The sequence below is a fragment of the Rhipicephalus sanguineus genome, chromosome 11 (assembly GCF_013339695.2).
Source record: "Rhipicephalus sanguineus isolate Rsan-2018 chromosome 11, BIME_Rsan_1.4, whole genome shotgun sequence".
Lineage (NCBI taxonomy): Eukaryota > Metazoa > Arthropoda > Arachnida > Ixodida > Ixodidae > Rhipicephalus > Rhipicephalus sanguineus.
In genome coordinates, this window is record NC_051186.1 from 129,983,547 (window position 1) to 130,009,568 (window position 26,022).

At 48.6% G+C, this 26,022-nt stretch overlaps 1 protein-coding gene and 20 non-coding genes across 21 annotated transcripts in view; 1 reads left to right on the plus strand and 20 right to left on the minus strand.

The window, feature by feature from the left end:
• LOC119375407 (homeobox protein Nkx-2.4) overlaps positions 1-9,034 on the plus strand; it is a 71,946-nt gene extending 62,912 nt beyond the window's left edge. The window contains exons 2-6 of the mRNA XM_049420475.1: positions 702-919; positions 3,487-3,588; positions 4,520-4,672; positions 5,180-5,471; positions 6,161-9,034. Coding sequence (XP_049276432.1) covers positions 702-919; positions 3,487-3,588; positions 4,520-4,672; positions 5,180-5,471; positions 6,161-6,306 — 911 coding nt within the window. The 3' untranslated portion in view covers positions 6,307-9,034. The remainder of the gene's footprint in view (positions 1-701; positions 920-3,486; positions 3,589-4,519; positions 4,673-5,179; positions 5,472-6,160) is intronic.
• A 7,537-nt stretch (positions 9,035-16,571) lies between these two features.
• Positions 16,572-16,643, minus strand: Trnaq-uug (transfer RNA glutamine (anticodon UUG)). The gene has a single exon. It is a non-coding gene; the product is annotated as a tRNA-Gln (tRNA).
• A 153-nt stretch (positions 16,644-16,796) lies between these two features.
• On the minus strand, positions 16,797-16,872 carry Trnaq-uug (transfer RNA glutamine (anticodon UUG)). Its single transcript has one exon. It is a non-coding gene; the product is annotated as a tRNA-Gln (tRNA).
• A 157-nt stretch (positions 16,873-17,029) lies between these two features.
• On the minus strand, positions 17,030-17,101 carry Trnaq-uug (transfer RNA glutamine (anticodon UUG)). The gene has a single exon. It is a non-coding gene; the product is annotated as a tRNA-Gln (tRNA).
• Positions 17,102-17,258: 157 nt separating this feature from the next.
• On the minus strand, positions 17,259-17,330 carry Trnaq-uug (transfer RNA glutamine (anticodon UUG)). The gene has a single exon. It is a non-coding gene; the product is annotated as a tRNA-Gln (tRNA).
• Positions 17,331-17,487: 157 nt separating this feature from the next.
• Positions 17,488-17,559, minus strand: Trnaq-uug (transfer RNA glutamine (anticodon UUG)). The gene has a single exon. It is a non-coding gene; the product is annotated as a tRNA-Gln (tRNA).
• Positions 17,560-17,716: 157 nt separating this feature from the next.
• On the minus strand, positions 17,717-17,788 carry Trnaq-uug (transfer RNA glutamine (anticodon UUG)). Its single transcript has one exon. It is a non-coding gene; the product is annotated as a tRNA-Gln (tRNA).
• Positions 17,789-17,945: 157 nt separating this feature from the next.
• Positions 17,946-18,017, minus strand: Trnaq-uug (transfer RNA glutamine (anticodon UUG)). Its single transcript has one exon. It is a non-coding gene; the product is annotated as a tRNA-Gln (tRNA).
• A 157-nt stretch (positions 18,018-18,174) lies between these two features.
• On the minus strand, positions 18,175-18,246 carry Trnaq-uug (transfer RNA glutamine (anticodon UUG)). The gene has a single exon. It is a non-coding gene; the product is annotated as a tRNA-Gln (tRNA).
• Positions 18,247-18,403: 157 nt separating this feature from the next.
• On the minus strand, positions 18,404-18,475 carry Trnaq-uug (transfer RNA glutamine (anticodon UUG)). The gene has a single exon. It is a non-coding gene; the product is annotated as a tRNA-Gln (tRNA).
• A 157-nt stretch (positions 18,476-18,632) lies between these two features.
• On the minus strand, positions 18,633-18,704 carry Trnaq-uug (transfer RNA glutamine (anticodon UUG)). The gene has a single exon. It is a non-coding gene; the product is annotated as a tRNA-Gln (tRNA).
• A 153-nt stretch (positions 18,705-18,857) lies between these two features.
• Trnaq-uug (transfer RNA glutamine (anticodon UUG)) lies at positions 18,858-18,933 on the minus strand. The gene has a single exon. It is a non-coding gene; the product is annotated as a tRNA-Gln (tRNA).
• A 157-nt stretch (positions 18,934-19,090) lies between these two features.
• On the minus strand, positions 19,091-19,162 carry Trnaq-uug (transfer RNA glutamine (anticodon UUG)). The gene has a single exon. It is a non-coding gene; the product is annotated as a tRNA-Gln (tRNA).
• A 157-nt stretch (positions 19,163-19,319) lies between these two features.
• On the minus strand, positions 19,320-19,391 carry Trnaq-uug (transfer RNA glutamine (anticodon UUG)). The gene has a single exon. It is a non-coding gene; the product is annotated as a tRNA-Gln (tRNA).
• Positions 19,392-19,548: 157 nt separating this feature from the next.
• Trnaq-uug (transfer RNA glutamine (anticodon UUG)) lies at positions 19,549-19,620 on the minus strand. The gene has a single exon. It is a non-coding gene; the product is annotated as a tRNA-Gln (tRNA).
• A 157-nt stretch (positions 19,621-19,777) lies between these two features.
• Trnaq-uug (transfer RNA glutamine (anticodon UUG)) lies at positions 19,778-19,849 on the minus strand. The gene has a single exon. It is a non-coding gene; the product is annotated as a tRNA-Gln (tRNA).
• Positions 19,850-20,006: 157 nt separating this feature from the next.
• On the minus strand, positions 20,007-20,078 carry Trnaq-uug (transfer RNA glutamine (anticodon UUG)). Its single transcript has one exon. It is a non-coding gene; the product is annotated as a tRNA-Gln (tRNA).
• Positions 20,079-20,235: 157 nt separating this feature from the next.
• On the minus strand, positions 20,236-20,307 carry Trnaq-uug (transfer RNA glutamine (anticodon UUG)). The gene has a single exon. It is a non-coding gene; the product is annotated as a tRNA-Gln (tRNA).
• Positions 20,308-20,464: 157 nt separating this feature from the next.
• Trnaq-uug (transfer RNA glutamine (anticodon UUG)) lies at positions 20,465-20,536 on the minus strand. Its single transcript has one exon. It is a non-coding gene; the product is annotated as a tRNA-Gln (tRNA).
• A 5,128-nt stretch (positions 20,537-25,664) lies between these two features.
• Positions 25,665-25,736, minus strand: Trnaq-uug (transfer RNA glutamine (anticodon UUG)). Its single transcript has one exon. It is a non-coding gene; the product is annotated as a tRNA-Gln (tRNA).
• A 156-nt stretch (positions 25,737-25,892) lies between these two features.
• On the minus strand, positions 25,893-25,964 carry Trnaq-uug (transfer RNA glutamine (anticodon UUG)). The gene has a single exon. It is a non-coding gene; the product is annotated as a tRNA-Gln (tRNA).
• Between the last annotated feature and the right edge of the window lie 58 nt (positions 25,965-26,022).

Below are 26,022 nucleotides of genomic sequence, written 5' to 3' on the forward strand. Positions count from 1 at the left end.
TGGGTCCCCAAGCTCCTTGGGGCACCAATTCTCAAACTCTAATCTGTTGCAAACGGCTTCAAACAGCGGCTCTTATGACAGCACATCAGTCAGCATGTAGGAAAATAGAGCCTGTGTATAAGCGTATATTGTATAGAGTATTTAGAGTTCATTAGAATTAGCTCGTGTTTAACAGCGGTAATTGCCCCGAGTTATAAAATAGTAAAAGGCAGTAGCGCATCTCTGTGTCGCAGCCAAAACTGGAATAAAGACAATAAATATACCAAACAGGTGAACAATACATTAGTAACGTTAGCTTCAGAAATTCATGCATTTGTTGTCACGTACAGGCGTCCTGTAGCGACTGAAGAACAGAAATGATGTCGCATTCCTTTCCGCGTAAATGCATGAATATCAATGCCTTGGTTTTCATATGTATTAAGAAGTGAAGGAACATTACAGTACAGGAACATGGTCATAATTAACGCGCAATACTTTCATTATTCGTTTTGACGAGAACATTGACACGACTGCAAATGTTTGCAAAGGTATTGTAGTTGAACAAAATTACCGGCTCTGATGACCCGCAAAAAGCGTAAGCGGTAAGAAATACAGCGACAAACTAAAATTCTATATTTTCAATTTCCGGAATTTTCGAGCTCGCCGAATGCACGAGGATTATAATTCTGATCATCCTGCCCATTGGTGTCCGCTGCATGCAGTATCGCGACTCATGGGTGGTCCGGCGGGTGCCGGCGCCGGAGCCCAGCTGGGTCCGGCACTGAGCGCGGCCTGCGGAGGTCCCGGCTCGGGCGCAGATTCCATGGGCAAGTCGGCCGCCGCGGCTGCTGCGGCCGCTGCCTGTGCCGCCGCAGCAGCGGCCGCAGGTATGCAGTTTCCCTTGGGCCAGCGACGAAAGAGGCGCGTGCTGTTCACGCAGGTAAGCTCACCGCTTCGAAACTCTGTCACTTCGCGAGCGCCATTCTATTGCAACAGTGAACGCATAAAGTCTACACTCTAAAAAAATGAGCGAGTAAAGAGGGTGTCTTTTTGTCCCACCAAAAATCGTCATCTATCTCGCCTGCCTTTCCTGGCATTATCGCGGCACACCCGGCACTTCCGGGTCACGAACGGTATGCATGTTATCAGCGTGGCATAGCATTCTAATAGGAAAGTGGCCAGCGCAGAGTTTTCAAGAACGAAACACAAGCAAGTCAGATAACGATTACTGCTGTGGGACAAAAATGGTTGGTTGATCCCTCCGTCATAGGAATCGGTATAACACGAAAGTGAAACGTGTCGTCACAGAAGTAGTTTATTATTTATAGTGCATTGGTATATGAGAGCTTGTACAACGTCTACTGTTGTTTGGCAGATATAGCACCGGTTGATGTGGACGCATCTCACTCACGTTGACGCCTAGTGGCACATCTCCGTAACGACGACAAACGCCCATGATCAGGATTTAACCCTTGTGGTAGCTGAAGCTCTTAACGTATACGTGGACTCCGCATATGGTGAATCCCGCGCAAATATGGCATCAACAAGCACACAATAAACACTAATGCTCGATATGCACTCTTTCAAAGCGTCGCGAAATGCGAAGAGAAACGCTACGCGCGTCGTGTCTTCCCTCTAGCCTGCACGTTACTTCTCACAGGGCGCGCAGGGAACGAGGAGCGACAGCCAGGCGAGCGTCGGAGAGCTATTTGTCGATATGGATGGATGCTATGAGCGAGGCTTGCGCTAAAACCGCCACCACACGGTGTGTTAAAGCGTTGACGAAATTAAACTTGTATTGGAAACGCGCCGAATGGGACGGTCGTTGCAACAGCGCGTTTTTTTTTTTTTTTTCGAGCCTGGTGGCACAGATGTCACCGCCCCGTTATAAAGGGGACGCTCATAGCATCCATCCATCCATGATCACTGCCTAGACGCAAGTGTGAAAGATAAAGGGCGCGTTGATGCCGCTTCCGTATTGTGTTTGGCGGTAGCTCAGTGGGCTAAACGCCCGCCAGCCATCGTCGCGGACCGAGAGGTCATGGGTTCGATTCCCGTTATCGGAACATTTTCTTACTTTTTTTCTTTGCCATCTGATGGCATTCATTTTGCTGACCTACTTCCGTGACGGAAATACGTCATGAAAGTCTTGGTGGACCCCGGCGTAAAACACTTTCGTGTTGAAAATATGCCGTTTTTAGTCCATCTTTTTTAAGAGGGTAAAGCATACCGCAGTGAACAGTAGACTCTCTAAATGTGCCTGCGCCACGTCCTTCGTCACATATGTGATTCCTTAAAGTGCAGCCGAAACCCGTAATGTAAAGGTTCATAAAGAAATAAATAGAGCCAGCCTGTCACACATACACTCTAAGAAAAAAAAAAAGAAAAGTATGTGTAACTCCTTTCGGCGAGTCATGAATTGCCACGTATGTGACTCTCTTTAAAGAGACACGTTAACTCTCTTGTGGGTCACACGACTCTCCGAAGAGAGTGTAACGATCTCCAAAGAGAGTTGACGGGTCTCTTTATAAAGAGAGTCATATACGTGGCAAAAAAAGAGTCAAATGACTGTCCTTTTTTTTTTTTTTTTAGAGTGTAGCGTAATAATTGACGGCGCTAAGACGGGACGGGTTGTTGGAAGTGTTTCATCCGCACCTTAGCTTTGTCAATTCTTTAGTATTTAAGCACTAGACTAAGACAGGGGTGTTCGTGGTTTTTATGACTGTTTGACTGAGTTTAACGCAACACAGTGACACACTTGCTTTTCCAAACCTAAGGATGGATGGGTGAAAAACTTTATTATGCTCCTTTAGGGCGCGCTTTAGCGCTCAGCGGGCCGCTCCCACGTCGGGACAGAAAGGCCGAGCCTCTGTCAACAGAAAGTGAAGCCAAGGAAAGCATCTAAGAGACATTATTTCTAGTCTCCTTAATTGCGGTGTCGTAAACATAGGCGTGCGCACAGGGGGGCAAGGGGGGGGGGGGCGGCCCCCCCCCTAATCATCTAAGAGGGGGGACCCAAAATCTGCCCCGTACACTGACCCTTCTAGTCACCTAAGGGGGGGGGGGGGAGCGCAAAATCTGCCCCATACATGGACTTAGTAGGGTGGGGGCGGGCGCTGCGATGAACCTTCGCCCCCCCTAATGGGGAACCCTGCGCACGCCTATGGTCGTAATCACGACATAAACAGAAATGAATTAGAGTGGACGAGAAAACAACTTTTCCGGCGGTCTCCACCGAACCGACAGCCAGCGAAACCTACGGACGTGAAATTCGCCTACTGGTCGTAATTCACTGACTCTCAGATGCTAACCCACGCAGTTCTGCATCTTAATTTACTTGCACGATCCCAAATCATCCGCTGTTGATTGAAATCGATAGTTATAGTGACATATGTAGAATATGAAGAGTGATTATTCCTTTTCATACATTTTTCACAGCCTAACGTATGGTGACGCAGGGAAGGTCGCTCATAATGTACTCTCAACTTTGTTTACCTCCATGTGCAGGCCCAAGTGTACGAGTTGGAGCGACGGTTCAAGCAGCAGAAGTACCTTTCAGCGCCGGAGAGGGAGCACCTGGCTAGCCTCATACACCTAACGCCCACGCAGGTATGCAGTCGTCATATAAGCAATCGGTGTGGCAGCAGTTTGCTTCGATGTATTGTCAGCGTCGAAAGTTTAGAGACCACGATTGGGACAACAAAAAGATTAATATTTCCGCTGATTCGGCAGGCAGCCTTGAATTTATATTTCCATTCTTTTCTAAAACGCGCTTACAACGTGTACTGTGCACTTCGACAGAATGCAATCACAAACTGCTGGGAAATTCAGTTTCCTTAGACTCCGTGGTCTCTAACCTTTTGATGCCGACTGCACATGCGGTGAGCGTTTTATACTCAAACCAATCCAAGCCTCTATACATTCAGTGTGAGGATTCTCAGTTGTCGAGTAGTGATGGATTAGGTAACTAGAAAAATGATTTTAGGTTTGCTCGTCAGCTGCAGTGAGAGAGAGAGAGAGAGAGAGAAAACGAGAAATGGGGAGAACGCGTTGGAAAAATGGGAGAAGGCTCAGTGCACGCTCATCTAGTCGCCTGCGTGAATATGGCTGTAGTAGATTGATATATATGCCAGTAGAGAAGTGCACCAATAAATACAAACGGTAGCGCGATAACTTGAGATAAGCTTTACGCTACCGATACCACAAGCTCGAGCGCGACAACGAATTTAGATAAATGGTTAAGGCTATCGAAATAGTTAGCTTACAAAAGCGCTTTCCTGTCAAGCATATTATATATAATATCGCTTGTAATATCACTGCAGTGCTGAACAGCATCCCTTTGACCTTTTAAATGAATGTCTTGAAAAGACTTCAAGACAAACCGCCTGCGTTTAAGGTCACACTGTTTATCTTCCGTCAAGCATCCGCACCAACTCGCTCAAGCGCTTGCTGTCGTGAAAGACCACCTTGTTGCCCGCTCACAATAACCTTTCTCATCGTCACCGTAAGTGCATTCAAACGCACCTTGACCTCCGTGCAGGTGAAGATCTGGTTCCAGAACCACCGCTACAAGTGCAAGCGACAGGCCAAGGAGAAGGCCATGGCGGAGCAGCAGCTGCAGCAGCACGGCGCCAACAGTGTGAGCACAGGCGCAGCGTCAGCAGCGCACCAGGGATCGCACTCACCTAGAAAGGTACCACATTACTCTCGTACGCTTTAGGTAACCGGTCATCAATAGATTATAGTCACAGATTACATGTAATATTTTTCCCTAGATTACAGGCCATGAACGTTACATATTTGCATCAATTTTCTCGATATCTACTCTTCCGTTTCAATATCGTTCCTGGGCCGACGATTGCGCCGTCCGTAAGCGTGTATTACCATTTTCACAAACAGTTTTATTATCACGGGACTTTTAAATCCTCATTTTCATTCGAAACGAACACATAAGTAGTGCTTTTCCTCGATTCTGTTGATTTCGTACCACCGAATCCCGCGAGAAGCCGATACTGGCCATAACGAAGGCCTGACCTCGCGTCGCCATTAAGCAACAGCTGTAAAGGGCGAAATACGAGTAGTCCACTCCGGAATTTTATAAGATAATAACGAGAATTCTTCGCCAGTACCTTAGGCTCGAGCTATCGCTTGTTCTTGCTCATATATCACCGGTTCTTGTTCAACGTGTCCGCCTTTCCAGGTAGCCGTTCCAGTACTGGTGAAGGACGGCAAGCCGTGCGGCAATTCTTCGGGAGAAGAGGATGCCGTCGGCGACCTGCTCTCCTCTACTGGTTCCTCGGTCGGAGGGCTGGGCGCCTCGCACCACCAGTCCTCCTCGTCTTCCTCGCAGAGGAGCGGCAACGGCATCGGAGCTGGTGGACTCCACCATCACCAGCACCACCACCACAGGTCGTGCCTGGTAGACAGCTCTCCCGGAGCCAGGGTCATGTGTGGGGGTCCTCCCAGTAGTTCCAGCCCTCTAGGCATCAACGGTGAGTTGCTGCAAGCGCGTGCGCCGTAAGTGACGAATAAGCATAGCAATGGATGTGCTTGAAAGCAAGTACCAACGGCCAATCTTACGATTGGTAGGATCGTTAAGATAGAAAGTTTAGTTGCAAAATAAATCACTTTTGCTTGTTACGTTTCACCTAATATACCGCTATGCGTCGCATTGATGAGCGCCTGAATGGCTGTGTCCACACGTTAGCACAACGCATGGATCCTTTCGTAGCATTTGCTTCAATTCGATCTGAGAATAGAACAAGTGCTGCAGTGCCTGGCAGGGGGGAAGGGGTATAGGATATCATGAGTAGCAAAACTGGCAATGAAACTGGAATAAGTCTAAAAGGTAGGGGCGTAGACATAATTTTGTTTTTGTTTCTTTTTTTTGTGGGGGGGGGGGGCAGAAGAAAGAATACTTGGGGGTGGGGGGGAGGCACGGGTCCGGTGTGCCACTCCCTGGCTACGCCACTGCTTTCGGGTACATCCGCTCGTTACAGGCCTCCCCCTCCGAAAGCTCCGTGCTCATCTGGCATCATCTAAAAGGACATCGTATAATATAGAGCGCTTTCTAACATTGCGCTTCACCTGGATAGCCATGACAGTCTCTCTCGTGCAGTACGCCTCGTGCCTGAAGGCGTTTGTTCGTCTATATGAACGTGTTTATCAATTTGCTACGCAGGCATGACATCGTACGGCCAAGCTGTCGACCTGAACCCGGGAAGCATGGTTGGCAACGCCGGAGCCACCGGAGCCGGAGGCATGCCGGGAGCCACGATGCCCTCTATGTGCCCGTCCTACCTGCAGCTGCAGGGTCGGACCTGGTGACTGGACCTATGGGACGCCTCGTGACCCCAGCGGGCCCACGAGGCGTCCCCGGCGACCGTCAAGAGAGAGGTCGCCACCGACGATGACGACTGCAACTTTAGCGAGGATGAAGAAGAGGAAGACGATGACGAAGACGAGGAACAGGACTTCACTGCAGCGTCTGGAACGAGGCCCCTGCCACTCAGACAAGGAGCGCCGGAAGAACTGCCCCAGGATGAAGACCTCTGTGACATTGTGCTCTGAAGACACGCGATGCGAAGGTGATTTTGACACAATGTAGGCAGAATAAGAATCGCGGGAGGTCATCGTATTCTCATTAAAGACACCCTTGCCATCAAGTGGCGAGGAATGGCACGTCGACAATGACGTTTGGATAGTCATGACGGAACGAGTGATCGTTAGCGTCTGGAGGCACACGACGTCCAAATACCGGACGTGGCTACGTTGCCTACTTCAGCTGTACCATGCTATAGAGAAACTGTCACTGTGAGTTTACAACCGCCATGATGCAGTCAGACGACATCTTCGGTATTCCGGACAGATTCAAAGCAGCAGCAGCAGGTGCTTTTGAACATCACTACCGGAAATGACCCGATTAAGTCACGTGCCAAAACCGGCAAAACGCGACGACGAAAGTGACAAGGAACAGTGTGCTGGTTCTTCTGGCACTGGAAGAATGTAAACTGTACCTGTGTGTGGTGCGTGTGTGCTGGAACTATACGCAGTTGATGTTCTGTCGACACGAACTTTTGAAATGCCGTTGAGGGCCTGGTTTCCCGACTCGACGCGTTTCTCGTCAACTAAGGAAGCGGCGCGCGAGGTGCTCGAATATCCTTGCCGAATGGCAGTGCCAAAGCTCTCTTTTTTTGTCGTTTGCTTCGCCCGCCCAGCTACGGACAGCCCTACAGAACGACCCACCAGCGGTGATCAGCGATGTGTGATAATCATCAACCGTATTTTCTCACAAATCACTAAAGAACATTGGGACTCCGGGGCAGACGAAATCAAACTGCCCCCCTGGTGAACTTTACGCGTTACACGGTTTAAGACTCGTATACGCATCAACCAGCTTTAACTTTAGCAAGTATTAGTGAGACAGGCTGTAACAGTTGCCATCGATGACAGCCGGCCAAAGCGGGCGTTCGTTTTGTGTGTGAGCAAACGGTTCGACAGCAGGCTTTGCCCTCTCGGTCAAGGGCAGACATTGTCATACATATGAATGCGAGTACATTGTTTATTACTTTTCTTTTCGATGACAAACTCGGCGGACTGAAAGGTATTTTCAATGTTTTACATAGGTGGTATTAATAATGACGATGTTGGACAATGTACCAAGATTATGGGTTGAATTGACCGTATTGCGTAACGTCATCATACAACGCCATTGTACAGATGAAAAGGCAGACATGGATGATATTCGATGGAAGTTAAAGAGAGATTACAAATTAAGCTTGATTTCCAGACACAAATTTCTGGGATTAGATTTGTTTCACGCTTCCTCAAAATGTTGGCACCATTTCGTGCTGCGTGAGAGGTTTTAGCAGTGCCTGACTGAGCTTAGTTTGCTGTACTGGTCGCAAAGAGCCAGGTTATATTAAACAAATTGCAAGTTCTCAATTTCGCAATTGCTCCGAGATTTTCTAGCCTTTACTTGAAATACCCGAATGCTCAGTCCATTACAATTTTCTTGATGTGGGCGCGAAATTTTAGAAAAAGGAACGCTGCGACTCTTATTTTCCTCACTAATGCAAAATATTTTTCAGCGAATAGCTATACAGTACTTAGAGAGTTTGGAAAATCGACGTACCGAGCCTTGAAAGACGCGTACACAAGAGGAGACACTCACGAACCCGCACGCTGGGACTAGCAACAGCTGAATGAAACAACAGCTACTCGAAAGGAAAACCAACACGCACATGCGCCGTACATGATACAGTAGATGTGAGAGCGGTGGGCATGAGACAAACCAAGCACTACCAAAACGCCCACGCGCCTTAAAAAACCGTGCAGATAAAAAACGGCGACGTTTTTAGAGAAACGTAATTAGAAGGTACCATGCGCTGCGTTTTTTATCTGCACGGTTTTTTAAGGCGCGTGGGCGTTTTGGTAGTTCTTGGTTTGTCTCATGCCCACCGCTCTCACATCTACTGTATCATGTATAGCGCATGTGCGTCTTCGTTTTCCTTTCGAGTAGCTGTTTCATTAAACTGTTGCTAGTCCCTGCGGGTGGGTTCGTCAAAATGTCTCATCTTGTGTACGCGTCTTTCAAGGCTGGGTTCGTCGATTTTGCAAACAATGTACCAACCGGCCCAGCACCAAACTCTTCTACTTAGGGAGTAATCTCGCAGCCCATGCCGATTAGGTGGTTATCTTAGTTTATATAAAACATGTGTTGCAAGTTCTTTGCGCAGAACAGCAGCGGTGAGTCATAAACAACGTACTCGCACTTCTGGACTTAAGTGTGTGTCCATGTTCTTTACGACATTTTCTGCTTCCTTTAAGACAGTGTCGTTAGAAGACGATGTATAGATAGGGCGCTGCTACCGACGCTCAGGAGGACGCGCGGTACTTTAGTGCGGTGTCATTGATTTTTCTTGACAACGATCTAGCGATGCTTAAGCTGATGCATCATTTGTTCGACGTATGTCACGTAGATGGATGAAACCTTGTACATAAACCTGTAGTAGTTCGGTGACAATACATACCGATTATGCTGTGTACGGCGGCGTGTCTGTGTTTTATTTCTATTTTATGTCGTTCGATTACGATAGCGAAGACGATGATAAGCAACTGTTAAGTGCATATTGCATTGTTTTCTTTTCTCTTTTGTACTACTTTTCTGGATGATCATGGTGTGCACCTTGTATATAATTTTGTATATATTATTTGTACATATTGTATTGATGTATTATGAATAGTATGTTCGTGGCCAAATGCTGAGTACAGGGGTTGAGAGCCCTGTCAAGCTGCCTAAAAGCAGCTTTTTCTCTCACTCCTCACGATCTGTATTGCTCATGAAATAAACATCTATCTACGAAACAATGTAAGTACAAAAGAGAAACTGGATCAAGGGGTCAATTTGTTGTTATACACGACGTAATTGAAGCAACAGACAATGAAGCCAAGGCAGGCATAGGGGACATTATTTATAGTTTTTAAATGTAGTGTAGTAATTGTGACATAAAAATGGAAATAAATTTAAGTTGAATGAAAAAGCAACGTGCCTCCGGTAGGGATCGAAGCTGCAACATTCCGATAACGCGTCCGGCCTGTCATAATTAGTTCCCTACAAGTAAAAAACTACAAATACTCGCCCTGCCGTGCCTCCCTTGGCTTCACTGTATATTGGTTTATTTAAACCAGAGTGTCGGAACGGAACGAAAACCGAAAACGAAAAACGAAAAAAAAAACGATATTTTTGACCGGAACGAAAACGTAACCGAAACGTTATTTATTATTTCGTTCCGGAGTGAAACCGAAATTTTTTCAATCGTTTTTCGGTTCACGAGAAAATTTCGCAATCCGGAACAACTGAGCTCATGCAACGTGAGCATATCTCAGGGTATAGTATTAGCGCGTACCTCAGACAGGAATTCCAAAGCAAAGATATGTTGAAATTGTGCGAAAAACGCGAACAGTGGCAACCAGAGATGTTTATATTAACGCAAGTGGACTTTTGCGCGCCTGTCAAGCAGGCCAACGTGGAGAGGGCATTGTCGGCGCTGAAGTTTGTTACAGCGAAAGCTGTTATGAGATCACAACAGCCGATTTTGGCTCCATAGTTGTCCGCGGCCGCCGGTGTACGTGACCGCTATCGCGTGGTACAAGAAAAAAATAAATGAGAAACAAATTTCTAGGATCCGCGCCCTCTGCGTGGCAGTCGGGTCTTCCACCACAGTGTCACGCTGGTGCTTATAACTCCATCGCAAAAATACTCTACACAGGCGTCATGTCTGGTAAGGAATCGCGTTAACATATGCAATATAGCGTGGCAGAAGAGTAAAATAACAACCAGTCATCACACAATGCTAATAGCACAAAGAGTGTGTGGTTTAATGCTTCCCACCAGTGTTGCGGAGTTACTCCTGAATTGGAATGACTCCGGAATCATTCCACATTTTCGCGACCCCGGAATGGAATGGTGACAACGCTCGGAGGAATGGAATGGGAATGGAATTGCGTCTTTTTCCGAAAATAGAGGACGTCTTCGTCTTCGTGCTGTTTTTCAAGCTTCAAACGTTAGTAAGTCAGAGCCTCGCAAGTTAACACTAAAGCAGTATTTTTAAAATGGCTTAGCTGATTACAAGCACGGTACATTTATAAGCAACGCGCCTACTACAAACGGAGGCATAAGTTAGTGTACAAACAAATGCATTATCCCAGCAGATACCGAAGGGAGAAACAAATTACCCCTGCGCGTTGGTTCCCATTGATTCCCCCACCCGAAAGTGGCGAATACTCTATGCACAGCCTGATCTTTATCTCACGAGCAGTTTAGTACCTTACACACGTAAATAACCTTTGCGACAAGGAAGACATTGCATACCTGCGCACAGGCGAACACAGAAAGTTCTTCTTACCCCATCCATGCTTGCGAGGCGCGCTTGACAAGCGTGAGTTCTGACGGGCAGTGCGGCCCAGTGTTCCATATTCGATGCAAAGGCGCTTTTGTCAGCATAAAAATACGCTATGTCGTCATTTTAGCATTAACAGATTTAAGCTTAAACAATATTGAAACACCACCATTCGTTCAAACATGTTGACCACGCAAATACTACAGGTAGAGGGAGAACTGCCCCTATGGGAATTTTTAGGGTGGTTGTACTGCACGAGATATGTCACCAAGCTACTATTCCTCGACCTTGGCAACGCGTTTTGCGTATTTTTGCAGTTCTTAATGCATTTGATGACATCAGCTTTAGGGGGCGTTCATTCTTAACTCGATAAAACTATCAAGATGCCTTTCCTACGTTGAGGAATTACAGGAATGGAATCGGACTGCCAGGCCATTCCCTATGTGCCAATGGGCTAAGTTTTTTTCATTCCGAGGAATTGAAAGGAATGGAATTGCGGCAAGTTCTAATTCCCTGGAATGGAATTGGAATCGAATGGAGGCGCCCATTCCGCAACACTCCTTCCCACCCACTGCAAAGTGCTCAGCCATAATTCTTCATTATCAGCCACAGCACAAAGTGCAGATAATGCCTTACAGATGTGTAGCGGGTACCGCGATTCTCCGAAGAATGAAGAAAAATGCCATAGTGGGAACTTTGCTACTTCAGAAAAATTGCGACGATTTATGAACCGCATTTATGCGGCTGCGCATTTATGATGCGCAGCCCAGAACTCCATGACCAAACCCTGGCCGTCCAGAGTGCCCGCGAACGGGCCGTTAAGCTCGGCTTGGCGGTCCCTACGTGGGACTAGTCGGGTTGCGCGGGGTCTCCCCTGCGTCTTCTCTGGACCCAAATAAAGTTTGCATCATCATCATCATCATTTATGACGTAGTGGGTACGTTGCATGTTTACTTGTATTAGTTGCCCCAAGAGATAACAACGGGCTCTACAAACTCCGCTCTTCTAGCTTTTGCTGTGACTTGCTGCGTGTTTCACGCAGGCGTGGCGATCTTTTTATCAGAACAGCGGTCTCGCACATCAGGGAGTACACTCAATGACGTGCTGCTTCTGAGATCGTGCTCACTCCCTTGACACAAAGAATTAAGCCAACTAAAAAAATTCGTATTTGTCTTGTGAGAAAATAAATACTATGACATTGAAATGAATACTGGTTTGTGCTAGTTGGTAGGAATACGTGGCACAGTTACTTCCGCTCCTCTGAAGAACGTGTTTTACCCTTGTCCCACTTTCTTAAGAGGAGGGCAAGCAACAACATCACAAATCCAGTGTTTTTTTTTTAATGATTGCCTCACCTGTTTCATACTTTCTTTTTTATACAAAGAAAAAAAACCGTTACGAAGCGTTACGGAACGTTTTTTTTTTCGTTCCGGAACCGAAACAAAACGGAACTTTTTGCGGTGAAACGAAACTAAACCCGAAACGAAAAACATTTCGTTCCGACACCCTGATTTAAACATTGTTAGTGTGAGGTTAGTCGTGTGCGTAACCTCTGAAACGAGCTGCCTGAAGAAATGACAATTTGTTCATGAAAGAAAAGGGAAAAGAAGAGGGAGCGAGCTTAGACGAGTGAAAAGTTTCCAAAGTGTGATACAAACAATAACAAGACTCAAATTAACGGTGCGTTGGTCACTTCAGGAGGTTCAGCCACAGACGTCATCTGCTTCGTCTTATGCTTCATCGAGTTCTGAGCGACAGTGAGGTGCGTGGATAAATAGCCAGGACAACTGCGGCTGCCGGGTGGATAAGACTTTATTAGGTCGTCCAAATATGACGTCAGCAGCGGTACTCGAAGCACTTCCTTTCTCATAGATTCAGGAGGAAGCCAATTAGAGCAGTCTGACAACGATGCACAACCTCCTGCGTTTGAAGGAGTGGAGGCGCGAGCAATGTGTGCGATAAGCCCGGTATATATTTGTTAGCAGAGTACGAGCGAAGCTCCTCATCCGTTTTATGGGTTAGATAAACCACTCGGTATAAGAGCGTGACGACCACGTTCGTCAGCGCTTCGATTGCATAAGACTGTATATACCCGACTGGCTCCGGCAACTTCCTCTGGCCTGAAGGGGCACGTATAAACAAAGTGCAATTACGAGAGACCGAGATGACCTCTTAAAGGATCCACCGTCTATCAAACGTAGGCAAGAACCAACAACTCCCTTACTACGTCCAATAACACTGCTTCCTCGCGGGCGTACACGGTAGTCAAAACAACGGAGAAGACCAGCTCGCCAATTGGCCACGTCCCTCTTCTAAGCAAGCGATTACGTCCCTCACCCGACAAGAAGCACCGAGCGAGACACCAATGGCAGACAAAATAACGCGAAGAAGAAAAGTAGCGTGGGGAGGGTGTTGATGTTATCACTGACACAAAATGGAAGCGACGTGTAATCGAAGGACATCCAGAAAGAAAGACCGAAAGAAAATGGACACACAGACGGGTACAAGGGATGGTATATGACAGAAACACAAGCCGATGCGGGCAACAACGCGCTAACACAAGAACGCCTTCTACCTAAACACAAAGAACGGTCCGGTCTTATAGAAATCGGCGACCACATCGTCATCGCCGTCAACACGGAACATCACAGCCTCGCCGAGTCGATCCAAGCCAATCCTCAGCTGGCCGACGAGGGAGGAGGGGGCGCGGAATGTCATGAACGGCAGGGTTCGCCGGCGCAAATGTTGACCCAGCAGCCGTCCTCGTCGGCAACGAAAGACTCTCCTCGCATAGTGCGGTGACAGCGCCTGGGCTTTCCCCGTTCTTGTTCCTTCGGCTTTGCCGAGGCCCCACCCGCTGGAGAGAAATCAGGAATGAAGTCGAGCGCGGACGGCTGCAGCTATAGCGTCGCAGTCGATTGAAAGCATGTGCGCGCCTGTGAGCAGGCAGTAGGTGGAACGGAGCTGGGGGAGCCAGAAAAGACTTTCTACAAACAAGGAGGCTTCTTTTTCCTTGTCAGCCGTCGCCGACTTCTCTTAGCGCCACTGCTTACAGCGGCGTTGAAGGGAACACACATGTAGTGCGAGCCTATAGAACCGTCTTTCTTTTTTTATCGATTTGAAAGCCTGTATGTTTACACGCACGAGGGCCACGCTGGTGCTGCCACAGACCTTTTTTGCACACCGAGGGCAGCGAAGCTATTAAATAAGGCCAAGTTTCTGAAAGCCATCGAGAAATGACTCGAATGAAGCCGTGCAGTGCCAAGCCGGCACGTCGCAGGGGAAGGTTCTATAAGGCTTTGGTTTGGACAAGTTGGTGCGACACCTGCAAATTTAATCAGCCCAAAACACGAAGACGCAAGAAAACACGCATACACAGGACCAGTGCTGAATCATGCTGACAATGCTGACCAGTGCTGAATCAGCACCGGTCCTATGTGTGCGTGTTTGCATATGCATTCGTGTTTCGTGCTGATTAACTTTGCAAAAGCTTCTATAAGATTGCCATGAGACACCCATTGGCGGTGGCATATTCGACATACGCGGTCGATTTGACGGCAGCCTACAAGAGACTGCTAATCGAGCAGCGTAGCATATCGTGCGGATCGCACTGCGCTCACGGTAGCCACAAAATTCTAGGCCTACTTTACTGTTGCGGTAAAACTAATCTAATCCTCGCTGAACTTCACGGCGTTTAATTAAAAGCAAAAATTCACCAAACATTACCGCTTCTTCACCGCGTCCTTAATCAGGTACGGCTACCGAGAAAACAATTTCCCAGCTTCACCTGGGTGGCTGTATAAGTCCCTCCAAGTCTTTGTCACACAGGCGTGTCTGGCACACGCGAATTAAACAGAAACAGCTAATGCTGATGTTTAAAGCAAGAGCTTTTTAAGCGCACATAAAACAAGGACAGGAGAACTAGGAAATTGACAGGACAGCGCTTCCTGTCAAATCCTTCGTTCTTACGCCCTCGTTTTATGTGCGCTCAAAAAGCTTTTGCTTTAAACATGAATGTTCGCCAAATAGCCCATCTCACCGTCTCGTTAAAGCTAATGCTATCAGCCCCAACACGCTATAGTGAGCACAATAGAAGTGACTGCAAACGTCGCTCCTATCCGCGGGACGGCAGATAAAGGAGTGTGAAGCGTCTACAGGCTGCAGATTCTTATTTGTTATATTGTTCGCACTTCGTTGTTTGGAGTAGAGCACTGCACGGGCCGGATTTTACTGCCCGGGCCCGGCCCGGGCCCGCTTTATGCAGCCCGAGCCCGGCCCCGGCCCGGGCGTACTTGACCGTACCCAGCCCGAGCCCGGCCCGGGCCCGGGCGTTCATTACCAATCTTATCCAGGGCGCGCTTGTTCATGACCAGGCCCGACTCGGGCCCGCTAGAGGATATTAGTTGATGATTATTAATGATGCCGTGCGCTTTGTAGCGGGCGATCGGACGGAAAATCCCCTGTGTACATGCATCGAAATGTTGCTTTGCCCGCGGTGGTAGCTCAGCGGTTAAGCTGTTTCGCTGTTAAGTCCTAGGACACGGGTGCGATTCCCGCGGCCACGGCGGCCGCAATTTGATGGGGGCGAATTGCAAGAACACCCGTGTAGATACTTATCTTTAGGCGCACGTTAGAGAACTCGAGGTGGTCGAAATTGATCCGGTGCCACTACGGCGTGCCTCGTAATCATATCGTGGTTTTGGCACGTAATACCAAGGAATATAAATGAAATGTACCGTATGTGTCAACCTAGAATAAAAGACCGAAATCTTTATTCCTCCCATGGGAACAACCGTGATCTGGCCCATTGCTAGTGCTGTTAATATATATACATATATATACATATCTATCTATCTATCTATCTATATATATATATATATATATATATATATATATATATATATATATATATATATATATATATATATACGTGATCTGGCGTGTTTATAAGGAAACCCACAATGATGTCCTTGTTACTTTGACATAGTCTGGTCCAGCAGACGAAACGTTACTGAAAATATACAGTGCCAATCTATATCTATACTGGTGAAAAAAAATAGCACTTCAACAGTTTTTCTATTTTTATTGCTAATCTTTACTAAGAGCCAGCTCTTTGTACGTGTCACTTCAACTTGGCACAGTATACCTTAGACCATGCAATGCATAACGTTCGCGTGTGCTCGAAGGCCCGACTTACGCCTTTTAATGAGCTGGTCCGAGTCCGACACGGCCCGCAGCCTCAAGCCCGGGCCCGGCCCAGGCCCGCGGCTTCAAGCCCGGGCCCGGCCCGGGCCCGCACTTTCAAGCCCAAGCCCAGCCCGGGCCCGCCGGAAAACGCTTCGGAGGGCCCGGCCCGGCCCGCGGGCAGGGCCGGGCCCGGGCTTTCGGGCTGGCCCGGGACCGTGCAGTGCTCTAGTTTGGAGCAAGCACACGTAATTCTCACCCCCTTTATCACCTGAAGTTGCAGCCGATACAAGGACTGCGGTTTCAGTTATATTTGTATACTTCACAACCAGTGGCGTAGCCGGCAATTTTTTTCAGGTGTGGGGGGGTTCAACCACTTTATGTATGTTCGTGCGGGAATTTTTACCCATCCTAGCCACTAGACCACGCCGGAACGAAAATGCCAGCCGCATAACGGTGGTTTCACGAACGCGTATCTCACTTCGTAAAGCATAAAAAATAAGTGACAGGTCTCACCGAGATTCGAACTCGGATCGCTGGATTCAAAGACCAGAGTGCTGACCATTACACCATGAGACCGATACTTTCACCTCCGACGGGGGGAATCGACCCCAGGACGCCTGCGTGACAGCCACGCATCCTAGCCACTAGACCACGCCGGAACGGGAACGCCAGCTGCATAACGGTGGTTTCACGAACGCGTACCTCACTTCGTAAAGCATAAAAAATAAGTGACATGTCTCACCGAGATTCGAACTCGGATCGCTGGATTCAAAGTCCAGAGTGCTGACCATTACACCATGAGACCGATACTTTCACCTCCGACGGGGGGAATCGACCCCAGGACGCCTGCGTGACAGCCACGCATCCTAGCCACTAGACCACGCCGGAACGGGAACGCCAGCTGCATAACGGTGGTTTCACGAACGCGTATCTCACTTCGTAAAGCATAAAAAATAAGTGACAGGTCTCACCGAGATTCGAACTCGGATCGCTGGATTCAAAGTCCAGAGTGCTGACCATTACACCATGAGACCGATACTTTCACCTCCGACGGGGGGAATCGACCCCAGGACGCCTGCGTGACAGCCACGCATCCTAGCCACTAGACCACGCCGGAACGGGAACGCCAGCTGCATAACGGTGGTTTCACGATCGCGTATCTCACTTCGTAAAGCATAAAAAATAAGTGACAGGTCTCACCGAGATTCGAACTTGGATCGCTGGATTCAAAGTCCAGAGTGCTGACCATTACACCATGAGACCGATACTTTCACCTCCGACGGGGGGAATCGACCCCAGGACGCCTGCGTGACAGCCACGCATCCTAGCCACTAGACCACGCCGGAACGGGAACGCCAGCTGCATAACGGTGGTTTCACGAACGCGTATCTCACTTCGTAAAGCATAAAAAATAAGTGACAGGTCTCACGGAGATTCGAACTCGGATCGCTGGATTCAAAGACCAGAGTGCTGACCATTACACCATGAGACCGATACTTTCACCTCCGACGGGGGGAATCGACCCCAGGACGCCTGCGTGACAGCCACGCATCTTAGCCGCTAGACCACGCCGGAACGGGAACGCCAGCTGCATAACGGTGGTTTCCCGAACGCGTATCTCACTTCGTAAAGCATAAAAAATAAGTGACAGGTCTCACCGAGATTCGAACTCGGATCGCTGGATTCAAAGTCCAGAGTGCTGACCATTACACCATGAGACCGATACTTTCACCTCCGACGGGGGGAATCGACCCCAGGACGCCTGCGTGACAGCCACGCATCCTAGCCACTAGACCACGCCGGAACGGGAACGCCAGCTGCATAACGGTGGTTTCACGAACGCGTATCTCACCTCGTAAAGCATAAAAAATAAGTGACAGGTCTCACCGAGATTCGAACTCGGATCGCTGGATTCAAAGTCCAGAGTACTGACCATTACACCATGAGACCGATACTTTCACCTCCGACGGGGGGAATCGACCCCAGGACGCCTGCGTGACAGCCACGCATCCTAGCCACTAGACCACGCCGGAACGGGAACGCCAGCTGCATAACGGTGGTTTCACGAACGCGTATCTCACCTCGTAAAGCATAAAAAATAAGTGACAGGTCTCACCGAGATTCGAACTCGGATCGCTGGATTCAAAGTCCAGAGTGCTGACCATTACACCATGAGACCGATACTTTCACCTCCGACGGGGGGAATCGACCCCAGGACGCCTGCGTGACAGCCACGCATCCTAGCCACTAGACCACGCCGGAACGGGAACGCCAGCTGCATAACGGTGGTTTCCCGAACGCGTATCTCAGTTCGTAAAGCATAAAAAATAAGTGACAGGTCTCACCGAGATTCGAACTCGGATCGCTGGATTCAAAGTCCAGAGTGCTTACCATTACACCATGAGACCGATACTTTCACCTCCGACGGGGGGAATCGACCCCAGGACGCCTGCGTGACAGCCACGCATCTTAGCCACTAGACCACGCCGGAACGGGAACGCCAGCTGCATAACGGTGGTTTCACGAACGCGTATCTCACCTCGTAAAGCATAAAAAATAAGTGACAGGTCTCACCGAGATTCGAACTCGGATCGCTGGATTCAAAGTCCAGAGTGCTGACCATTACACCATGAGACCGATACTTTCACCTCCGACGGGGGGAATCGACCCCAGGACGCCTGCGTGACAGCCACGCATCCTAGCCACTAGACCACGCCGGAACGGGAACGCCAGCTGCATAACGGTGGTTTCACGAACGCGTACCTCACTTCGTAAAGCATAAAAAATAAGTGACATGTCTCACCGAGATTCGAACTCGGATCGCTGGATTCAAAGTCCAGAGTGCTGACCATTACACCATGAGACCGATACTTTCACCTCCGACGGGGGGAAACGACCCCAGGACGCCTGCGTGACAGCCACGCATCCTAGCCACTAGACCACGCCGGAACGGGAACGCCAGCTGCATAACGGTGGTTTCACGAACGCGTATCTCACTTCGTAAAGCATAAAAAATAAGTGACAGGTCTCACCGAGATTCGAACTCGGATCGCTGGATTCAAAGTCCAGAGTGCTGACCATTACACCATGAGACCGATACTTTCACCTCCGACGGGGGGAATCGACCCCAGGACGCCTGCGTGACAGCCACGCATCCTAGCCACTAGACCACGCCGGAACGGGAACGCCAGCTGCATAACGGTGGTTTCACGATCGCGTATCTCACTTCGTAAAGCATAAAAAATAAGTGACAGGTCTCACCGAGATTCGAACTTGGATCGCTGGATTCAAAGTCCAGAGTGCTGACCATTACACCATGAGACCGATACTTTCACCTCCGACGGGGGGAATCGACCCCAGGACGCCTGCGTGACAGCCACGCATCCTAGCCACTAGACCACGCCGGAACGGGAACGCCAGCTGCATAACGGTGGTTTCACGAACGCGTATCTCACTTCGTAAAGCATAAAAAATAAGTGACAGGTCTCACCGAGATTCGAACTCGGATCGCTGGATTCAAAGACCAGAGTGCTGACCATTACACCATGAGACCGATACTTTCACCTCCGACGGGGGGAATCGACCCCAGGACGCCTGCGTGACAGCCACGCATCTTAGCCGCTAGACCACGCCGGAACGGGAACGCCAGCTGCATAACGGTGGTTTCCCGAACGCGTATCTCACTTCGTAAAGCATAAAAAATAAGTGACAGGTCTCACCGAGATTCGAACTCGGATCGCTGGATTCAAAGTCCAGAGTGCTGACCATTACACCATGAGACCGATACTTTCACCTCCGACGGGGGGAATCGACCCCAGGACGCCTGCGTGACAGCCACGCATCCTAGCCACTAGACCACGCCGGAACGGGAACGCCAGCTGCATAACGGTGGTTTCACGAACGCGTATCTCACCTCGTAAAGCATAAAAAATAAGTGACAGGTCTCACCGAGATTCGAACTCGGATCGCTGGATTCAAAGTCCAGAGTACTGACCATTACACCATGAGACCGATACTTTCACCTCCGACGGGGGGAACCGACCCCAGGACGCCTGCGTGACAGCCACGCATCCTAGCCACTAGACCACGCCGGAACGGGAACGCCAGCTGCATAACGGTGGTTTCACGAACGCGTATCTCACCTCGTAAAGCATAAAAAATAAGTGACAGGTCTCACCGAGATTCGAACTCGGATCGCTGGATTCAAAGTCCAGAGTGCTGACCATTACACCATGAGACCGATACTTTCACCTCCGACGGGGGGAATCGACCCCAGGACGCCTGCGTGACAGCCACGCATCCTAGCCACTAGACCACGCCGGAACGGGAACGCCAGCTGCATAACGGTGGTTTCCCGAACGCGTATCTCACTTCGTAAAGCATAAAAAATAAGTGACAGGTCTCACCGAGATTCGAACTCGGATCGCTGGATTCAAAGTCCAGAGTGCTGACCATTACACCATGAGACCGATACTTTCACCTCCGACGGGGGGAATCGACCCCAGGACGCCTGCGTGACAGCCACGCATCTTAGCCACTAGACCACGCCGGATTTTTTTTTCTTTATTGCCTGCTTAGCAAACAAAGTACAACTCAACATATAAAAATACATTGCAGTGTCACATATAAAAGTGCTGCCCCACCTTTCAGCACATGGGAGTTAAAAAGGCAGACGCTTCATGCCAACCAATTCAACCAAACAGGGGAACCACTCTGGCTTATCATTTTGTGCCTCGTATGCAGTCATCAAATATTGTACACTTTCAATGAAATACTCTCGAGCAGGCCGGGGATTCACGTCTACGTTTCGCACTGCCACCCGTGTTCTCCACACACTGTGAAGAACCAGTGCCATGAACATATCGTAGGGCACACCCCCTACGTTTATGACAGGCAGAAAACGGATGCCATACGGTGTAACGGGCAGTTCTTTCTTCAAGGTCCTTTGAAGGATGTCCCAGAGAAAGACTGCATCAGTACAGTCAAGAAAAATGGGGTCAACTGTCTCAGGTTTTCTGCAGATAATACAGTCTACTGACCAAGGGACAAATATTCCTTTTTCACGGAGCCAAGGTAACGTAGGGAGTGTGCCACTATGAAGTTTGAAAAAGAATGTCTTAACTGAGGGCCGAACTGGCATCTTTTTCACTCTCTTTAAGACGTCATCCCCTGGCCCATTGGGGTACAATGTTCTATACAGAGGCTCTGGCAACATGATCTCTACAAGGTCCTTGTACAGTCTCTTTCGCGACACCTTAGAGAGATACTCCATCGAAAATCGCACTCTTAAAATTTCCAAAGCCGCAATCACTTCTTGCATGTAACCCCTAGGTCACCTTGTCACCCCGTTGACTGTGGTTACAATAAAATCAGGCAAAAATTTGGACAACCGCACATGTATCACCGTTCTCAAAAAACAATCACCTTGATCTCGTAAAAAAATAAACCTAGCCACTATCTGCCTCAGGAACAAGTGTACAAGACCTAGCCCCCCACTTTGCACAGAACGGAACAGATTTGTGCGACTTGTCCTCTCCCACGTCGAAGCCCAGATAAACACTGCCAACACTCTGTGGAGCTTTTGTACAGCAACGCGTGACATAATTAGCACTTGTAAAACATACCACACTCGTGAAATAAGAAATATGTTGCTGACTGTTGACCTCGTAAAAATGGAAAAGTCTCGCCCACCCCACTTTTTCGTCTCGATTTTTAGCTGTTCCGTTTCTTCTCTCCAATATTCTGTTGTGTCCCTGTAGTGTTGGAGAGGTACACCTAAGTACTTGTCAGGTGTGACCTTCCACGTAATGTTTTCATATAATGATGGTGTGCTGTGCCAGTTTCCATGCCATATTCCAAGACACTTACTCCAATTTACTTTACTATCCGTGCACTCACAGAAGGACTTCACGTCGTTTAGTGCTGCTCTGACACTCTCCCGGTCTTGGCAGAACACAGCAATATCGTCCGCGTAACTCAGAATTTTGACCTCCGCGGACATCAAGCGAAACCCTCGCACCTGGTCATTCTGTAGCACTTTCTGACATAGAGGTTCTAAATAGATAGCAAAAAGCAGTGCAGACGCAGGACATCCTTGTTTTACGCTCGATAAGACTTGTATATTCTCGCTAAGCTGTTTGTTTATCACAATCCTCGTAGTGCACCCCGTGTACGCCATTCGTACCCCTTCTAGCACCACAGTTCCTATGTTGACGTAGTCAAGAATGTTCAAGAGTACATCGTGGTTCACGCGATCAAACGCCTTCTCGAGATCAATTTGTAGCATAGCTACTCGAGACTCAAACTCATCACAGCATTCTAAAATATTTCTTGCAATGTGAATATTCGTCGTAATCGTTCTGCCTTTTATGCCACAAGTCTGATGTGGTCCGACTATTTCTTTAATCACAGTTTGGATCCGCCTGGCTAACACGCCCATGAATATTTTGTAGTCAACATTCGCTAAGGTTATTGGTCTGTACGACTTGACAGACAGCTGTTTCGTAGGGTCGTCACTTTTCGGGATTAACACTATGTGCGTTCTTCTGAAGGATGTTGGTAGTCCTTTCTTTTCGTATGCCTCACCTAGCATATTCCGCAGGGCTTCTGCCACAAGACTTTTAAATTTCTTATAGAATGCAACACCTAGTCCATCTGGGCCCGGCGTCTTTCCGTTGTTCATTTTTTCAATGGTCATTTCAATTTCTCTGACAGAGATGGGTGCTTCTAATCTAGCTTTCGCGTCGTCATCAATCTTCGGCATAAGTGACAAGAAATGCCGAACGTACGTGCTTCCGTCCTGTTTTAAGCCCCCCAGCAACTGTTGGAAATATTCCACAAACGCATGCTCAATCTGCGTTTTATCTTTTGTAACTTCATTTTTGTATTCTATCGCCCGGATTTCATTTCTTGTCGCGTAGCTCTTTTCATCTGCTACTGCACGTTTCGTAGGAACCTCGCCACACCAAAGTCTTTCTGCGCGTGCGCGTACTACTGCTCCTCTGTATCTTTCCACATCTGCAGCCTCTAATTTTTGTTTCACTTCTTTGATTTCTTTGCTGCGCATGCCAGGTTGCGTGCACTCTTGACAGAGCAAAAAATCGAGTTCGCACTGTAGTTGCCTTTCTTTTTTCAATTTGTTGTGCTTTATTGAAGCTGACCTTCCAATCGCATCTATTTTTACTTTTTCCTTGAAACACTCCCATGCGTGAATTAGACTGGTTGTGTTGCCCTCGACCACTTCTTTTAATTCCTTCTCTATGTTTTCCACAAATTTTTCATCCTCAAGTAACTTATTGTTCAACTTCCAGAGGTCCCAATTAAATTTTGGCTTTTCTTTTTTATTAATGGTGAACATGACTAGACTGTGGTCACTAAATGAGACATTCTTCACAGCGTAGTCTTGGCACAGGGGAAGCAATGACGTAGACACATAGGCTCTGTCGAGCCTGGCCTGACTATTGAACTGGTAATGTGTGTAGTGGGTAGCCTGCGATAGCACATATCCCACGTCTTCCAAATCTCGCTCACGAACCATCGAATCCAAAAACAAGGCAATAGAGTCACGTATAGGCGTTTTACATGCCCTGTCTTCGGCATTACATACACGATTGAAATCGCCTAGAATTATTGCTGTCTTATCACTCGATAGATGCACTTCAAGACTTTCAAAGAACGTTTTCCTATCATGCTGTCTATTTGGCGCATATACGCAAACAACGCGCCAACTCACACCCGAAAAAAGAAAATCACATGCTATTAATCGTCCTTCATTATCAGTTTGTACGCTTTCTTCAGCAAGGCCAATTGTGTTCTTTATAAAGAGAAGACATCCACCTGATGTACCTAAAGAATGACTAACACATATATTGTAGCTAGAGCGGAAAGTCGAAAATATAGTATCCATCTGCTCTTCAGATTCAATTTTTGTTTCCTGCACGGCGGCAATATCAACGTCATTTTCAAGAAACAAACGACGTAACTGATACTGCCGCCTCCTAGAACGTAAGCCTCTAACGTTAAATGTAGCGACACGTAAGGCTGCTTCTATTTTGTAAGCCATGCTTTTATCTTTTTGAGCGTGCGATAAACAGAGTGCCTACTTCAGGTGAACGCTTGTAAAAAAAAACGGCTGCAGAATTTTCACACCAGGCTCACAACATTTTACAGGCATATTGCTAGGCAAACAATGCTCACTTACGGGTTACTTTCTGTCCGGAAAAAAGCACAAAAGTCTCAAGTCCCAGGTGGCGTATGCTGCGGAAGCTGCTTGGCCTCCGCCCGTGAGTTGGCCTGGAAGTTCGGCCGTGGCCTTAAAGTCGGACGCCGAATTCCTGAGGTTTTAGTTGGTGGTTCTCCACCACCACAATCCCCGGAGGAAGTCTCGCCTTCGCCCCCATTGTCTCTCGGTCGCTTTCCAGCTAGTCCACTGCCTGTGTTTTCGCTGACTTCCATGTCGTCTTTCAGTGTCTCGGCGTCACTGGGATCATTTACAGTAGGCAGGTGCTGTTCCGCGTTGACTGATGCTTCTGGCTTCAGTGGCTCTGGCTCAGACGGCTTCTCCACGACCTTTCCGTCTGCTATACCGCTGGGCTCACTTGATTTCGCCAGTTGGGGCGTAACCTGTTCTTTTTTCCCGGTCGTACTTGCTGCTTCTTCAGCTTCGTGCTCATCCATGAACAACTCAGTGTGGTCGTTGCCTGTCGCGGGACCTATAACGCTGGCATAAAACAGCGTGCAGTCATTATCCCCATGGCCAAACCTTCGGCAGATACCACATCGTGGTACACGGCAATCACGCCGTATGTGCCCCTTTGCTCGGCAACGTAAGCAAACTGGCGCTCTGCCTGCTACAACCACCAAAGCCTGCTCACCGCTTACGTTCACTTGATGAGGCAGGTCATCCATTTTAACGCCCACCTTCAACCGAAGTGTCACAATGCGGGTCGTGGAGCCTTTTTCGGTTATGCCGTTTACACGCCATCGCTCCCTGCTAATGTCAGTCACTTGACCGTACGGCTCGAACGCACGTCGCGCCTCGAACGCACGTCGCGCTTCATCAAGAACGTTGTGCAGCAGCCAGTGCACCTTCATACGCACATCTTGGTTTGCCGGATCTATGACGAGACAACGGCAGTTTTTAACCTTGATGTCTCCGTGCGCCAGGATCGTCTTGACTGCGTCCATGTTCTTGAAAGTCACCGCCCACACATGGCTCATCCTATACGCCCCCAACGCAGCCACCTCGGGGAGCATGCTCCCCGAGGTAATCGCAGGCTTGCCAGAGTGTCACGGAAATCTTCCACTCGATACGGCCGGGTTCGTACGTCAGCGTGCAAAAACACCGTATTTAAAACAATACGCCCTGTAGCAAGGTTTGGCAATACAACTTCATAGTCCTTATCATCTTCAAAAGACCTGTTTCCGCGGCTTAAATGGGCCGCTGTCACCGCTCCGCTGGAGCCAGCCATCGCACGTCCGTTCGCTTCAGCGGCCGGAAGTGGAATCTCTAGACCACGCCGGAACGGGAACGCCAGCTGCATAACGGTGGTTTCACGAACGCGTATCTCACTTCATAAAGCATAAAGAATAAGTTACAGGTCTCACCGAGATTCGAACTCGGATCGCTGGATTCAAAGTCCAGAGTGCTGACCATTACACCATGAGACCGATACTTTCACCTCCGACGGGGGGAATCGACCCCAGGACGCCTGCGTGACAGCCACGCATCCTAGCCACTAGACCACGCCGGAACGGGAACGCCAGCTGCATAACGGTGGTTTCACGAACGCGTATCTCACTTCGTAGAGCACAAAAATTAGTGACAGGTCTCACCGAGATTCGAACTCGGATCGCTGGATTCAAAGTCTAGAGTGCTGACCATTACACCATGAGACCGATACTTTCACCTCCGACAGGGGGAATCGACCCCAGGACGCCTGCGTGACAGCCACGC